Raw genomic sequence first — 17126 nt, 5'->3', positions numbered from 1 at the left:
CATCTTTAAAAAAGCAGATTATATACAAAAGCTATGCATTCATTTAATGATTGGAAAGTATTAACAGAGAAGCAGGGTAGAGTGTTTCTTTTTATTAATTGAGTTTTTATTTTTTTCCAATTAAGAAAAATCTTTTCTGTTTGTTGAAATTAACCTATCAGGGAGAAACATGATATTTGTCCATTATCTTTAATAAGTTCTTAATTATCAAGATAAAATGTCCTAAATCCCATTTGAATATATAAAAAATCTAAATTCTAGATAGAAACTTAGCAAAATATATTAAATACTTTACAATTCAATAATTTGCCTCTTTTTAACTATATGATCCTGGGAAAGTCACTGAACTTCATTCTGCCTTGGTTTCCTTATCTATAAAATGAGAATAATAATAGTTTCTATTTTGTAGAGTTATTGTGAGACTCAGATAGAATAATGCACATTTCCAAACTTCGAAACACTATACAAATGCTAACTATGGTTATCATTATTTCTGGATAATTATTGACTGATCACTGACTATGCTATTCATTTTGCCCTTTTTCCTTCTTTGGTCTCCACCCTAACTTTTAGTGGAAATTGATTTCAAAAACTTTTGTTTAAAAGGGAACATTTTGTTCCCGTTTTGTTAGGAAAAAAATAAATGCAAACTGCAGCTATTCAAATAGTACCAAGTGATCCAAATTGTGAGTAATATATGTAATTATAGTTAATATAGAAAAGGAAGTCTAAAGGTAACATCAACTTTACCTATGATTGAAAGAAGATAATTTACTTTCTATTTCACCTACAGTTAATTCTACCATTCTCCCCCAACCCAATGGGCGCGTGCGCGCGCACACACACACACACACACACACACACACACACACATAACTAATCCAACTTTGTTTTCAGAGACATTGCTTTAAACTAAACTAGGCACCATAGAGATGTGGAGGATTAAAAGAAAGGATATTTTGAATCTAAGATTGCAGAGAAGAATTGGCAGATAGGATTAATTGGTGGATTTATCCATTAATCTTTAAATTTTTCTTTTTTGGAGAAAAAGAAAGCTATAAAAAGGTAAGTTATACTTAGGAAATAGAAAAGAAACTACAAAAACTGTGGCCTGCCTTACCTTATGTAACCTGTCTTGGGTCTGTGAGTCAGATGCCACCTGTAGGCAGTATAATCTTTCCAGCCTATATTCTTAGGGTCATGCCATAAAGTACGTACCTAGAAATTTTTTAAAAAAATACCATTGAATAGAGTTGAAAGTGAATATAATAGCTAATATTTATCATTTTCCATGAGAAATAGCACATCTAAAAAGACACAGGAAGTCATACAAAGTTACTCTTATTACTTAGTCTTTTTAAAGTAGTATACAGTTTCCTAAAGACCTGTAGCTTAACATCTAGAAGATAAGTGGAATAAAGAGTTGCCACAGGAAGAGAATAGGAGCTTCTAAAAGAAATGGGAACTCCAAGAAGCTGAAGGAGAAAGCCGGTAATCAGCTCTCCCTACTAATGCTTACACCTTTTAAACCTCAATTTCCTTACTTGTCCTTCTGTGTTTCCTGTGTGCCACAGAGCATTTCTGAGATGTTCCCCTGTCCCAGTGGTAGAATTCACCACTTTGAGTGATACACCTGAGTAGCCATAAGCCCTGGTGGGCTGGTTTTCCCAATAAGTCTGGGTGACTTGCTTCCACATTACAACATAAAACCGACTGCTTGATTGATAGCCAAACACAAATCCGGCGTAATCATCATCACGATCGGTGTTGACATAAAATGTGCCGCTGAAGTCAACAGAGCCAAACTCATCAAAACCTGAATTCAAATGAGAAACATGTGGTCAGGGAGCAATAATTTCAAATGAAAATGAATGATCCCTTAATTTCACTGATTAGTCCAACAATTACTAAAACATTACTATAGTCCTTTGTCCTTCTGGGAGGTAGGTGCTATTTTACCCACATTACTAGGCATTTAATAAATGATTGTTGCCTGATTGATGCTGTTAGGTGCTATGAAAGGATTTGATAACTAACAAGGTATGGCCCCTGATCTCAAGGGGTTTATAGTACATTGGGGAGATAGGATAAGAGTGCAAACAAACATACACATGATAAGACCTATAATAGAGACACAAATAAAGTACTATGGAATTGGAAAGTTAGGGAAGATTCCTTCCAGGTGAAGAGAATTCAGGGAAGGCTACATATGCCCTTGATTTTAACTCTGGTCTTTGGCTTCCTGGTATTTTTCTTTGTTTTTGTCTCTGTTTTTGTTGAACATCATGAGGCTGAGAAGGGATAAAAAAATATACAAAGGTCAAATCTGTCTATAATGACAAGTCAAGTTAAAAAGTACTTCAGAAGTCACAAAGCACTTTTCTCCTAAGATCTGCATAGGGTAAGCAATGTATTATGAGTCTTCTTTTACAGAGAGAGAAACTGAAGGTCAGAGAGGTTAAGTAACTTGCTGATGATTGCACAGCAAATAAATATGAAAGCTGGGATGTAGACCCAGGTTCCCTAACCATATGGACAACACTCGTCCCATTATACCACATTGGTTCTTATACCCATATCTAGGGATAAAGTGACATCTGGGCCATTTTAGAGAGATCAGCTTCTATATTGTTTTTAAGAGACCTCTTTAGGAAATGAGATTCCACATTATCCTCTCCTGTGCTCTCCAGGATGCTTCAAATGTTAGTGGTATGCACTGTCTGAAAGCTTATTTTACCTAAACAAAGTCTGTCTTTTTACAATTTTATCCTGGCTTCCCTAGCACTGGTCACCAGTTTTCAATGGACAACCTTAACTTGGCCATTTAGGTTTTTAGCTACCCTTGGGAGGGTTAGAATGATCCAGAAACATGTCAAACACTATGATACATCATAGATATATAAGTCATCCTATGCTACTTTCATTTCTATAAAAATGTCAAACCTCTACTGTAAGTCTGGAGAAACTGGTACATTTAACATTCTAACAAATCTCAAAGGAAAGAATAGCCATTATTGTCCCTTTTTTCTCCCCTATTTCCTCCTAGAAAGAAGAAGGAAAAAGAGCTGTATCTATTCTATTAAGAATGTTAGTAAATGCCTTTCTCGTAAGCCCTCCCCTTTGCATGCACTATGCTGGATTACTCCAAAGACCATGCTTCAGAATACAAGATGTCATGCTTGATACTAAACATTAACAGCTCATGTCCTCATGTAGCAATGTTCTGGTGAGCAAGATTTTAAATGGCACCCGGTCAATGAGATTAGTCAAAATATCACACCAAACACTACCCACATAATTTTCAAAGCAGTGGCTAGATCTCCTGTGGTCCTTATCCACTCAAGGGGTATGATGGTGTTATGGTTTGTTTGAAAACTCACCTACAGCTATACCCGGATCAGAATTGGCTGTCTGCACCAGCTCCTTCCCTTGGTGACGAATTACCCAGTTGGGATCTATCTGGGTTGTTCCCTTAGGGTCTAAATGCACCATTTGGAACTTTCTGAAATCAGTTTCACTGATAGCATTGTTTTCTGGACACACATCATCAATATCAGGGACGTTATCATTGTCAAAGTCATCTTTACAGATATCACCCCTTCCATCACCTGTATAAAAAAAAATGAAAGAAACCTAGATTAGCAAAAAGATAGCAATGATTGGTCAGTCTAAGTCTAATAAAAGTAAATTAACATGTCCTGAAAATTGAAGTCGAGTTGAATAGAGTCTTAAAGTCTATATTCCTTTATAAGTCCCTGTCCTGGGACTCCCACACCAATTAGCCTGACTGTGTTAATCATCATAGCGTCCCTACCTCCTCTCCACTTCATTCCATCTTTCCACACACGTCCCCACCTTAAAAATGGTGATGTGCTAAATAAAGCAGCAGAAATTTATGGCATATATTAGGGAGAAAAAAAACCAAAACTGCTAATGAATTTCTACGTTGGAATAAATTGAAACAATGGTTTGTGTGACAGGAGTTTTTGCCTTCTACTCTTTACTCTGTTGTGAATCTCTTAAGCGATGCTATTTTTTTCCATTTGTAAAATATTTCTTCCCTAATCTTCTGTTCCCTCCTGCTTCAGACAGAATTATTAAACTATGGAATTGGGTTTTCTTAGGATTTTCTTACTTGAAAATTTTTAGCAAGTTTATTAGGAACAGTTTGAGTAAAGGAACTGGCCTATTTGGGGATGATGGGACGAGTGACTTGAGGTCTATAGAACTCATACCATAATACCATCAATATGGTACTCCTGGACACAAGTAGGTAGCATCTTGGTGGTCAAGCCCATTTTTCCTAAAGTTCTGGGTCTGTAAGGATATTATGCCAAATGTATTGGAGAATCATAGCATTGGCAGAGTTAAATAGGACCCCAGAGGCCTATGCCTGAATAAACATCCCATCTACAATAGGTCATTCAATCTTTGCCTGAAGACTTCAAGTGAGAAGGAACTCATTTCCTCACAAAGAAGCTTGTTCTATCTTAATTCAATATCTTTAGAAGAGTTTTTGTTTTATTTTTCCATAAATTTGCAAAACATCAGAGTGCCACAGATCATATTCCACAAATTTGAGAATGTAGAGGGGATTTTTTAAAAAAAATGAAATGTCTTTACTTGATTTAAAATAAAAAAAAAGTTCTGGATAAGGAATCTGAGGAACAGAGTTTGAAGCCCAGCTCTGGTATTTATTACCTATGTGACTTTAAGAAAGTAATTTAACTTACCTAGCCCTTAGTTCCCTAATATATATATATATATAAAGGTGGTTAGACAACATGAGTTCTAAGTTCTCTTACAGCTCTAAATCTATAATTCTATGATCCTAGGACCTTTAAATGTTATGCAAGGAGGCAATCCAGCTGTTGGGAAAAGGAGACCAGATTCTCCAGAGTTGTGTTCAAGTTTCCAAGTCCATTTCACTTGGTAATATCCCAAGACAAACTCCAAATCTTGGACAGCTGTGTGCTCCTGAACTTGTTTGCCTCAACACTTATGATAATACTAGGGTCTTCCACTCCAAATTCCTTTGCGCTAGTAATAGGGAGAGTCCTTGTGTCCAAAATTAGGATTTGAGCAAATGTATCTACCTATGAGGTATTTCTTTTCCTAGGAGTATTGGCTGGCATTACCAGGGATTCCTAACTATAAGCTCTTGAAAGAATGTGTCTCTTGAGTGGCATGGGATTTAAAGAAGGGACCTCTGATTTAACACGAGCCATAGATCAGAGCATTTGTGTGTTTCTTTATCTAGATACTATATAATAAGAGCCATGGCCAGGAGCTTTCCACAGTCACATGTGCCATTGAGACAATTTTCCCAATTTCCTTGTTTCTATGAGATCCTATAATTTGTTAATGCAAATTAACTTCTCCTTTAAAATTATAATTTTCATCATGGGAGATTAGAACTTTATGCTATTTTTATAAAAAAGAAATTTAACAATTCCCATTATCTCTGTCTCAGAGAAAAAAAAAATCATTCCCCGGTCAATAGTTCATCTCCTTTTCTATTTCTAATGGTGAGACTTGTTTCTCAGCGATCACCAGAGCCTTTATAAATTATGAAAACCCTGACATTACCTATCCCCACTGCCAAATACATACTCATTTGATGTTTAGCATCTGTTGAAGAATGCAAACACAGCAACATGTCAGCAATGTATCAGACAGGTCATGCAGAAGCAAACAGCATTTTATGTGTCCAGTTTCATATGATATCTAAAACAACTGTGTTTTTCCACTATAATTTTTAGGATGATTTCATTGTATTGATATCTATCTGCCTTTGGAGAGCTTTTCATGAACGCTTCTAGACAGACTTCTTGGCTTGTAAATGAACAACCACACACATGTGCGCACACACACACACACACACACACACCAAAAAATTTAAAAAAAAAAACAGAATTGCCCTCATTTGAAGAGCACTTACCATCTGAGTCCTCCTGGTCAGGATTGAAAACAAGCCGGCAATTGTCCCTGTCATCTGGAATGCCATCGTTGTCATCATCAGAGTCACAGGCATCCCCCTTGCCATCATTATCATGGTCAGCCTGATTAGCATTGGAGATGTAGGGACAATTGTCTTGGTTGTTCTGGTGGCCATCTTCATCTATGTCTTCATTGTTATCACACTGGTCACCAACAAGGTCATTATCTACATCAGTCTAACAAGAGCAAATGACAAGCCACCCATTTTAGAGGAAGGAAAAAAAAATATCAAGAGAGCAGTTCAGATCATTGGCCTTAACAAAGTTCCATTGCGGAGAACTGACTTTTTTTTCACTATGAGAAAATAAATACCACGACTTTAAGGTCTCTTATTATTTTCATCTGTGAGAGTAATCATTTACATTCTCAAATGCTTTATGGAAAGGCATCATCTGGAACCTGAGTCCAGAGTTGGAATTCAGTGAGTACTTGCATGTCACAGCATGTAGGACTAGGAAATCCACTATATTTTGTCCGTGACCATCAGAGTCCTGCAATAATACTTTGTGCAAGCATACAAAGTTTCAGTCAAGAACACCACTGCAAAAGACTAATTGTACCATATTTCATGAAATTGAGATATTTGTGCATCATCTGTTATATAATGGAGACATATATATATATATATATAGTAAAAGAAATCATTCATTTTAGTCTATTTATTCATTCATTTGCCAAATATTTATTAGGCTAAGCTATAGCTCAATCTTCCTCTATTCATTCATATAATTTTATTATTTACCTGGTCAGGATTGTGCATCAAGGGACAGTTGTCACAGTGATCTCCAACTCCATCACCATCAGTGTCCCTTTGGTCAATATTGTAGACATAGGGACAATTGTCTCTTTCATTAAAAACATCTGCAGATGACCAAAGAAATATGTAGAAGCATATTGAATTTAGGAAAAAGCTGCATTTTGTTTCCTATTCCTTGAATCAGTTTCAGTAATTTTTTTTGTCTTCAATAAGAAAATAACCTAGAATATGATCATATCTGCAAGTATTTGGATTTATCAAGTAGCATGAATTATATTTCTTTCTGGAAATTGCTTAGAATTTTCATATTTTAAAAAATAGAGCCCACTCTTGGGGATTTCTGAATAATAAATCATAATGAATAGTCTTTGAGTAAGTGTCTTTACAAGGCTCAGCTTTGGGGATTCCAACCTGTATGACCAATTGATTATCCACATTGAAACTACATGACTTCTGCAGGATATTACATTATTTTGACATTTTCTAGTGGGAAAACACCAATGGCAAAGCTTTGCCAGATTTTCTTTCTAGTCTTTTGTTTCAGGAAATTTAATAAATGATGTTACTTTCCTGGAAAAGCTGTATTGTGTAGAAATAAGTAATATGAATTGGTAATTGACTGAAATAGCCAAAGGACAGCAAGGAATCCAAGATAACACTAATGTTTTGTTTTGTTTTTTCATACAAAAATGATCATAATGTTGCCAACAGTGGGGAGGACCATGGGAAAAAAATTTAAGGGGGAAGATGAGGAATTCTGTCATAACCATACTGAATTTGAAATGTTGATAATATAACCGTTGGAAGTATCCTTGGGAAATGTGGGACTGAGTACTTGAAGAGAGATTGAAACTAGTTTCAGAACTCAGACAACATTTAAAATTACAGAAGTGGAAAAAATCTTTCTAGGCCACCATAAGCATGCTCTAATGGAAATAGTATTAGGATAGCATCCTGGGTTCAAGTGATATCTTGGACATTTACTAGCTCTATAACTGTGAAGATAGCTTTCTTCCTCTGGGACTTTTTCCTCATATGCTTAGAGGCAGTGATAATACTTCTTTAACCCACTGATAAACTGAAGAGGCAGCAGTTGTGGGCCTGAGTGGAAAAGACCTCAAAGGTGTACATGGTGATTGATTACCCTTGGGCTAGAAAAGATTGCCAGAATGCTCTCCTGTTGCTTGTAATCAAGAGAGTAAACATGTTATAAAGCTGACCCGTGGATTTCTGAGTGGAGTGCATTGAAAAAAAAAAGACTGAGTATACAAAAGATGGAAAATTCATGTTCGGACAGAGAGATTTAGTTGATACTCACAGGAATGGTTCGGTTAAGGGTGTAAGTTAAAACAGTATGTGCTGTGATTAGAATATGTTTGGTAGAGATCTCTCAACAAATAGAGATTGTCTTCCAGGTAACCATCCTCAGATGTTTATATCAATGTACAGATCTCTCAGTGCCTCCCAGAATTTCAAAAATTTGAAAGGCAGCATAACATAGCATATAGTGTAGTAAGCTAGAGTCAGAAAAACCTGTGTTCAAATCCCACATCTGATACTCACTAGCTGTGCAATTCCGGGCAAGTCATTTAACCTTTGTGTGCCTCAGTTTCTTCATCTGCAAAATGAGGGGATTGTACTCTATGACTTCTAAGATCCCTTATAGCTCTAAGTCTATGGGCCTGAGATCCTGTGAATGTATACAGAGCAAATGCTTTTCCTCTGGTTATACCACAGTACTTTGTATACATTAATTCTATATTCAACTGTTTTCAAGTGGAATCACTTGATTAAGCAGAGGAATACTAGTAATAACATGCATAGGAGTAGAGAAAAGCCCTCTTATTCGCAACTGATAGATGCCTTTAAGTCATCTGCCATCTCAGAAACTATCCATGAAATTCAAGGAATGAGAGACATCCTGTCCAAGACCATGGAGCCAATGGTCTTTCTATATCCTGTCTGATATGTACTAGGATGTTCAGTTCAGAGCCCCATATTTTGGGAAGGAACTGCTATGTAGGAGAGTGTCTTGAGGAGGGTGACCAAGAAGGTGAAGGGCCTTGAGATCCTGGTAGTATGGATAAACTTTGGCTGAAGAAACTGGATATGGTTAGCCTGAGCAAGAGAAGATCATGGGGTCTGGGGAGGGGACATGATGGCTCTCCCCAAGTATCTGAAGGGTTGTCATATGGAAGAAGTGTTAGACTTATTTTGGTCCCCTAGGGTAGTATTAAGAGTAAGAGGTAGAAATTGCAGAGGCAAATTCACCCTTGACATCAGGAAAAATGGTCCTAGTAGTTAAGGCATCTCCCAAAGCAGAATTGTGCTGCTTCCAGAAGTAATGCATTCCTCAGAACTAGAATGGCAAATATGCAGTAAGTAGTTCAGGATCACATATAGAGTTGACGGTAAAGGGGATGTAAGATAGGAAGCAAAGTGAGTGATGAAGGGCTGTGAGTCTGTGGAAGATATCATATGAATGGATAAGCCCCCCAAACAAGTCCATTAATATTATTAATGGTGAAGCTTTATGGTAATTGGGTAGATAGAGCAGGCAGCTGCTTCTGTGGAACAATTTCAGGGCCACTGAAGGTCCCCTACTAAAGAAGAAAAAATGGTCCTATTTGCTTAATAATGGCTGAAATGCTTTTACAAGGTACACACATCACAAGTATGTAAGAAACGTTTATAGTTTTGGATGATATAAACTACAAACCATGAGTTACTGTTATCAAATCTTTTCCTTGTTAAAGCAAGATTTGGTTGGGGCAAGAGAGTATTGGTTCCCTAGAAACTATGAAATGGATAAAAGGTGAAAAAATGAAAACTAAGGAGGGTATATGCAAACTTCATCAACTTTCTGTTTCTGTTTCAGTAGGGTTGAAGATATTCACCACAGAAGGAAGGAAGGAGATAAGAACCAGGGGGAGTACACATGGAGTAGGGTTTCTATAAGGTTAATTAGGTTGATCATTTTATTGTCATTTTTAAATACATGAAATGCAATGAGAAAGACAAAGAACTTACCATCTCCATCAATATCTACAGAACAGGCATCACCCTCTCCATTATTGTCAGTGTCAATCTGAGCCAGGTTGTGCACATAAGGGCAGTTATCACAGCGATCTCCAACCTCATCTTTGTCATAATCAGATTGACGGGGATTAAAGAGAAGAGGGCAATTGTCCTAGAAAACCAAAGGAAAAAAATTGAAGAGAAAACATATCAGAGCAAAGTTGGAAACGCTTGTTTGCATTGAAAGGGAAGAGAAGAAAAAGAAATAAGCATTTATACAATGCCTACTATGTGCCTGACACTAAGTGCCAAGTGCTTTACAAGTATTATCTCATTTGATATTTTGCTCGGTTGAGCATTAAAGTCCTTTATTTTATGTATCTTTCATTATAATGTATTTGTTTTCAGGTGGAAAATAGTCAGAAATGAAAATAATGAAGCAAGGATTGTCTAGTCAAAGACATGTTAGAAGAGCCAAGACTTAAGAAATCTCATTGTTCTTCTAGTTGTGGAGTCTAATAATGGGTATACTTGAAGTCAAACTCAGGGACACAATTCTTAACTCTATTATACCGTGTTAACTCATTTATCTTTGCCACAATTGACTCAATTATGGTATCATATAAAATGAAGTTTACATTTAGATAGAGAAGAACTGGACTTGTAATGCCATTGACATAGGACACTCCCAGATGAAGACACTCTCTCTGCCAATATAGGTCAGGACCTGGTCTGCACTTTATAGTCTTAGATAGGTAGGGACTTAGTGAACTGAGAAGTTAAGTGATTTGCCCAGGATCACCCAGCCAGGATATGTCAGAGGCCAATCTTGAGCCCAAGTTTTGCTGACCGTGAGACTGGCTCTCTGCCCACTATGTCATACTGGAGGGTTCTAATAGGAAGTATTTAAATGGAAAAATGTGAAACATTGGCATGATTTCTATGACAGCTATTTTCACCTAGGGAATTATATCACTTGTTGTTCTGAGGGTTACTCTGGCTGAAGAATTTTCCCCCTCGTGGCTAGATTACTGTTTGCAGTTAGCTCAGTTGATCAGTCCCTAAATGGCTTCTGAAGTTTTTCTTGCATGGTAAAACCTGACAGAGATTGTGTCCTTTCATAGCCTTTGAAATTCCAGATTCATGGGGGCACCTAGGTGGTGCAATAGATAGAGCTCTGGCCTTGGAGTCAGGAGGACCTGAGTACAAATCCAGTCTCAGATGCTTAAACTTAAAACTTACTGGCTGTGTGACCCTGGGCAAATCACTTAACCCCAATTGCCTCACCAAAAAGATAAAAAATCAGATTCACCTCTATGTCCCCATGAAACAGCAGCACAGGACTAAGTAGAGGTGACCCCATTTGGCTGATTTCCATAAGAAGTTGTATAAGGAAGGCCATTTAAGAAAAAAAAAAGGCAGGAAAAGGAGATGGGCCGCAGCAAAAATAAGGGATAATAAATTGAACACACATGCACTGGTACCCACAAAATACAAAAAGACCCAGCACCCGTAATGTGTCAGGCACTGTGCTAAGTATAAAAAAAGGGAAAAAGACAGTCCCCAAACTCAAGGAACTTACAAACTAAATAAAAAAAAAAAGATTGTGTCACATTGAGATTTAAGTTTAATTGACAAGATTAAATGGGTACATTAGAAAGATTTCCCAACAGAGAATGCAGGGTGGAACAGAGAGAAAAAAAAGATGGGAAACAGGATGTCCAGGAAGCTATGAAAGTAACTTGGACAATGAGATTCAAGAATCCTCTGAGTGAGGGTGGTTGCCATGCCATTGGGGACAGAAAAGAGGAGACAGTCATAACAGATAATGTAGACTGAAAATCAATAGTGCTGGACAACTGAATAGATGTGAGGCATGAAGTCTAGGGAAAAGTCTAAGACAATGTCATGGTTAAGAGCCCGGGTGATTGGTAGAAAGGTAGTGTCACCAATACAACTAGAGAAGTTACAGGGGAAGGTAAGGCATGAATGTGGGAAGGAGGTTATGAGTTCAGCTTTGGGTCTATTGATTTGAAATGTCAGTGGGGTATCCATGTGGTGCTACTCAGCAGATAGTTGGACACATGGGATCAGAACTCTGTTGAGAATCTGAGGGTAGAGAAATAGAAACTTGGGAATTATCCCAACCAAAAAGAAAATGGATTGGGGGGAGGACAAATGAAGTCACAAGAGTAAATGAGACTTCCAGGGGAGAACATGTAGAGATATTTGGAAAGATTTTGTTTTTAATTAGGTAAAAAGGCAGAGTCATCAAAGTAATTACCGTATAATTTTAAAAAATAAACAGTTGCTGTATTATGACAAATGGTTAGAAATGCAACTAAAAGAATGAACTTACCTTCTCATCATCCACACCATCATTGTCATCATCAGTATCACAAGCATCTCCAATACCATCTTTGTCAAAATCTTCCTGACCAGAATTAGGTAGGTGGGGGCAGTTATCCTGAAATTTTATTTAAAGAAAAAAAAGTTGAGTCGATTTTACAAACATGTTTGAAGTCAGAATATCTGTGTTTAAATCTTGCCTCTGTCATGTAATACCTGTAAGACTTTCAGCAAGTCATTTAATATTTTCAGACCTTAATTTCCTATGTAAAATGAAGAATTAGACCCAATGGCCTCTAAATTTCCTTCCAAACTTTAGTCTATGATTGTCATCATTTTCAGAAGATTTCCAGGGTTCAATAAAATGAATTCAATAAAGCAGCCCTTGTAAGTAAGAAGAGGAGATGCCAGATAGGTCTCCACAATAGGAAACTTTTATATAGAAAGAACAAGAATGTGAGTTATTTGCCAACCTTTAAAGTGATGAGTCTATTTCTTTTCAAGTTCTGCCCCTAAAATCATGTGCCTTATAATGGTAAGTGGAGACAAAAGCTAATCTAATTTTTTAAGCTGTGAATCTCCATGGGTTTGCCAAAACCCACTAAACAAGAAAATAAAGAACTTTCCCTTTGTAAAAACTTAAAAGCATTCAGAAGTATTTGGTCAATCTCCCTTTTCTTTCTCACAACCTTAGATTACAAAATTAAATACTAAAGAACAAGAAACTGGCAACCCTGTTGGACTTCAATTTTCCACAGAAAAGATAGTTTGGACAGAGGGGCGTATTCAGATTGGAGCTTAGAATTATTATCCAAAAAATTTATTTTCTGCCTTTCTATGTTATTCCTACTAGTGAACAAGACTATAAATAAAAGGGACAAAGATCGTATTACCAAATCAAAATGAGCTCCAGACAGGAACCACCTGAGAATACTTGCTGTTATCAAAACGTGACCATCAAAAACACATTCGTTTCTATTAAGTCAACATAGGCATCAGCAAACCCTCAGAGGGCAAGGACTTCCAAATGTGTTCACCACGTATCATTTTTCTGATCAGAAGCAGCTCTTCCTGGTGCTTCATCTCGAGCCAGTATGTTTCAGTATATGGTCAGAGGAGTGTATATTGATATTAAAGATGACACAGATCGAAAGAACCAGAGAGCTGGGAAAGTGGAAAAGGTTACCCAGCGAATCTTTTTAGTCACAGTGAGCTGGTGTTACCATACTTAGCCTGTGGTCAGTATCCAGACGTGTACTACTTATGTGTATGGTCATTATACTCTAACACTTTTGAACTCATTCGTTTTTTCTTTCTTCCATGTGAAGTGCTATAGCCATTCCTGATCACCCTTAATTATACATCTTCCATTGGCTGGTTATTTCAAATTTATCTTGCATATACATTTATTGTTTGCATGTTGTCTCCCCCACTCAATTGCAAATTCCCCTAGGAAGGGAGCTATCTTTTGCCTTTCTTTGTCTCCAGTGCTTAATACAGTATCTGTTATATAGAAGACATTTAATAAATGTTCATTGATTAACTGACTACAGACATCGGGAAAAAAAATAAAAGCTATCGTCAGGGGCCGACTGGGCAAAGCTCTCCTTGGAAGAATAAGTTTTACTTACTGGTCTACTTTGTGCCTGGGGCACTGATCATAACCTGTTCAGATTATAACTAAAGATTTCACGTGAATTGTCAGATATTCAATAAACATTTTTCAAACATTTACTATATGCCAGAATTGTGCAATAATCACTCACCTACCCATATTTAGAAAAGGACAATGCATTTTCCAGGTGAAAAATCAAGAATGTTAGTTCTATGGGAATGCTGAGTTAGATAAATTGGAGCAAAAATGATGGTTTGTAAAATTGGCACCTTAAAGTGGTTCTAAGGCACTAAGGATTCCACTCTGCTTGCAACTTGGTGAAGAAAGAGCACAGGACGTGAAATCCAATGAATCCAATTCCTAGAACTTCTAGTTACTAGCTATGTGGCTTGGGCCAAATCACTCCTCTATTATGAATCTCAATTTAATCATTTGGAAAATGAAAATAATAATCTATCTTACAAGGCTCTTGTGAGGAGAGTGATTTATAAACATTATAACAATGTCTCATATTTATGTAGTACCTTAAGAAAGTTTTAAATATATTATTTCACTTAATCCTCACAATAACCCTGTTAGTAGGTATCACTATTATCCCCACGAGATGAGAAAGCCAGGGCTGAGAGAGATTGGGTGACTAGCACAAGGTCACATAGCTAGCTAGTGTCTGAGGTGGCATTTGATTGACTTCAGGTCTCCTTCAATTCAAATACAATAATCTACCCACGTTGCCAAGCTACCTCTTCTATCATAGGTTTGTAGAGTTGGCACTGGAAGCAAAGCTCTTTGCTAAATTTAAAGTGACATATAAATGCTATTGTTGCTGTTGTTGTTATTTCTGTGGTAATGGCAGTGGTGGTTGTCAGCCACCAATTCCAAGTCCTTTGTTTTACATATGACAGACTTGAAATTTCATAGATTAACTAGATCGGCACTGGCAAGCAAAGGCCAGTGAGCATAGACTCTATAAAGTTAACAGATGATCTCAAGGGCATCAATTTCCCCTTTAATTTTCCCTGTGCCTTTTTGTCTCTTTCTCCGTGTGCATGTTTTTGTGTCTTTGCCACTATGTATAGATACACATACGTATATGCATATACCCACATGAGTTGTACAGGCTGGACAGGAGTGGATGGGTTGCAATCTGCAATTTATTGCAAAAGCAATAAGATCCATTTAAGTATGTGAGCATGTAGGTATGTAATATATGTAATGTGTAATATACATGATATATTTGTAAGCATTTATTATCTATGCACATTTGTGCAATACCTTATATGTGGAATAAAGGGATAAATTACTTAAAATCCATTTGGGTTACAAAAGGGGAAAAATGGATATTTATACTTAGTGCGTACTTATACCTACTATGTATTTTTATAGATAGATGGATTTTATTCCCTAGAAGTATCGTGAGCCCCTTGACCTGATAAGGAAATGGTATGAGAATGATAACTTAAACAGCTAGGTGGCTCAGTTGATATAGTATTTGGCCTGGAATCAAGAAGATCGAAGTTTGAATCCAATTTCAGATACTTTCTAGTTATGTGACCTTGAACAAGTCTCAACCTATATCTGCCTAAATTTCCTCAAATTTTAAATGGGAATAATAATAACACCTACTTCCCAGGGTTATTGTGAAGATCAAATGAAATAATATTTGTAAAACATCTAACATAGTGTCTGGCACATAGTAGGTGCTTAATAAATCTTGTTCCCTCCCTCCTTATATTACAATGATCCAATATGACAGTAGAGCAGCAAAACTGGCTTCCATAAGCCACACATACACACACACACACACACACACATACAATTTCACTTCTTAACCACAACTCATATACCTTTCCAGTTACCTTAATGCAGTGATATGTAGCATTTGTTGCGCAGACAAGGTTTTTGTTGGGCCAGCCATCCAGATCAGAGTCCTCCCCACAGATGAGCCCATCACCAGCATAGCCAGTCTTGCATTCACACTTGTACATTGGGTCACTGAAATGGCCCAGGTAAATGCATTCTGAATGCTTATGGCAGTTGTGAGTCTTGTCTTTGCATGGGTTTTCAGGTTCACAAACCTGCAATACCAGACATCTGAATGTCAGTCTCCAACACCCACTGAGTGCCTATGTGGATGAGGCACTGTGGGGGAGATACATAAGACATATAAGGCATTGGATTTAAAAAAAAATATGGGCAAGACTATGACTGACAGCATAAAGCCAGCAGAATTCATCTAACCAGAAGTCTTTAATCATCTGGTTTGCTGTAGTTAATCTGCACCTCCTTGTAAGCAGTAAGCAACCCAGAAACACTAATCCATCTTATTTTTATGCCTTTATATCCGACTCCAGACCCCTCCATACTTCCCCTCCTCCTCCCCATGTACACATTTCTAGACAGGAGTATTCTAAAGTCTATGTCAGTGGTGTCAAACTCAAATAGAAATAGGGACTGCTAAAACTTAGAAAAGGATCCCTATATGCTGTAAATTGATTTAGTTTTAAAATGAAATATTATCTATGATTTATTATATTATTTATTTTAGTATTTCTAAATTAAATTTTAATCTGGTCTGGGCTACACTTGGGAGCGTTGCTGGCTGCATCCATGTTTGACACTCCTGTCTACATAAATTACAGAAATTTACACCACTCCCCACTTCCCACCAACTTAAATAATACATTAATGTATTATGCTAACTAAAGCTAACAAGTATTTAGAGCAGGCTATAAGACAATAGAGAGACTGTAGAGTAGTAGATAAATGACTAGACTAGTAGCTCAAAAGATCAGATCAAGCCTTGCCTCTGATGTTTCTGAGTATTTTATTTTACTGAGATTGTGAAATTGCATTTTTAGGGTTACGTTATACTTCCCCAATTAAGTCTCACTCCCTAACCATGATATTTTCTTGATTTGTTCTTTTGTTGTCCAAGAGTAGAAAAGGCCAAACTCCCAGAAATAATTTTACAGTAAGTGCTATCCCAAGTGAAGCATGCAGCCCGTGCCAACCAGCCCACAAACAGAAGGTGCTTTTCCTTCCCAACTGATCTGAGACTAGATACTCCCCCACTCTCCTTTCCTTGTGACTCTTGGCTGAGTTGCCGTTAGAAAGTGTTCCACCCTAAGTTTACACAGCTGATCTCTTGCCCACTGACCTCACATGCACATTACTTACTTGCTTTTCTGTTCTGGCTGCCTCCAGCCCCACCCCAGAAGGCTGAGTTCCTTTGTAGCGTGGGGGGCATGGCAGGCAGTGGAAGCCTGGGCTGGTGTTGACACAGCGGTGAACCTTATTGGATAGGAAGCAGACATCTGTGACAACTGCACACTGTAGGGAAACAAGCAAAACAACTGGTTTGTTGAGCTCTCTGATCTTCAAATGATG

The 17126-nt window shown here is 37.3% G+C and overlaps 1 protein-coding gene across 4 annotated transcripts in view; it reads right to left on the bottom strand.

The window, feature by feature from the left end:
* The window catches only part of THBS2 (thrombospondin 2), a 58517-nt gene that overhangs the window by 12590 nt on the left and 28801 nt on the right, over nucleotides 1-17126 (bottom strand). For all 4 annotated transcript variants that reach the window (XM_027854830.1, XM_027854831.1, XM_027854829.1 and 1 more), the window contains 9 exons: nucleotides 16917-17069; nucleotides 15596-15814; nucleotides 12135-12242; nucleotides 9788-9947; nucleotides 6743-6861; nucleotides 5942-6176; nucleotides 3381-3608; nucleotides 1545-1816; nucleotides 1121-1218 (listed from right to left, as the gene is read on the bottom strand). In XM_027854830.1, the coding sequence (XP_027710631.1) occupies nucleotides 1121-1218; nucleotides 1545-1816; nucleotides 3381-3608; nucleotides 5942-6176; nucleotides 6743-6861; nucleotides 9788-9947; nucleotides 12135-12242; nucleotides 15596-15814; nucleotides 16917-17069 (1592 nt within the window). The remainder of the gene's footprint in view (nucleotides 1-1120; nucleotides 1219-1544; nucleotides 1817-3380; nucleotides 3609-5941; nucleotides 6177-6742; nucleotides 6862-9787; nucleotides 9948-12134; nucleotides 12243-15595; nucleotides 15815-16916; nucleotides 17070-17126) is intronic.

The sequence above is a fragment of the Vombatus ursinus genome, unplaced genomic scaffold (genome assembly GCF_900497805.2).
Source record: "Vombatus ursinus unplaced genomic scaffold, bare-nosed wombat genome assembly UNPS02010639.1, whole genome shotgun sequence".
Taxonomy (NCBI): Eukaryota; Metazoa; Chordata; class Mammalia; order Diprotodontia; family Vombatidae; genus Vombatus; species Vombatus ursinus.
This window is presented reverse-complemented; position numbering and strand designations above follow the sequence as displayed.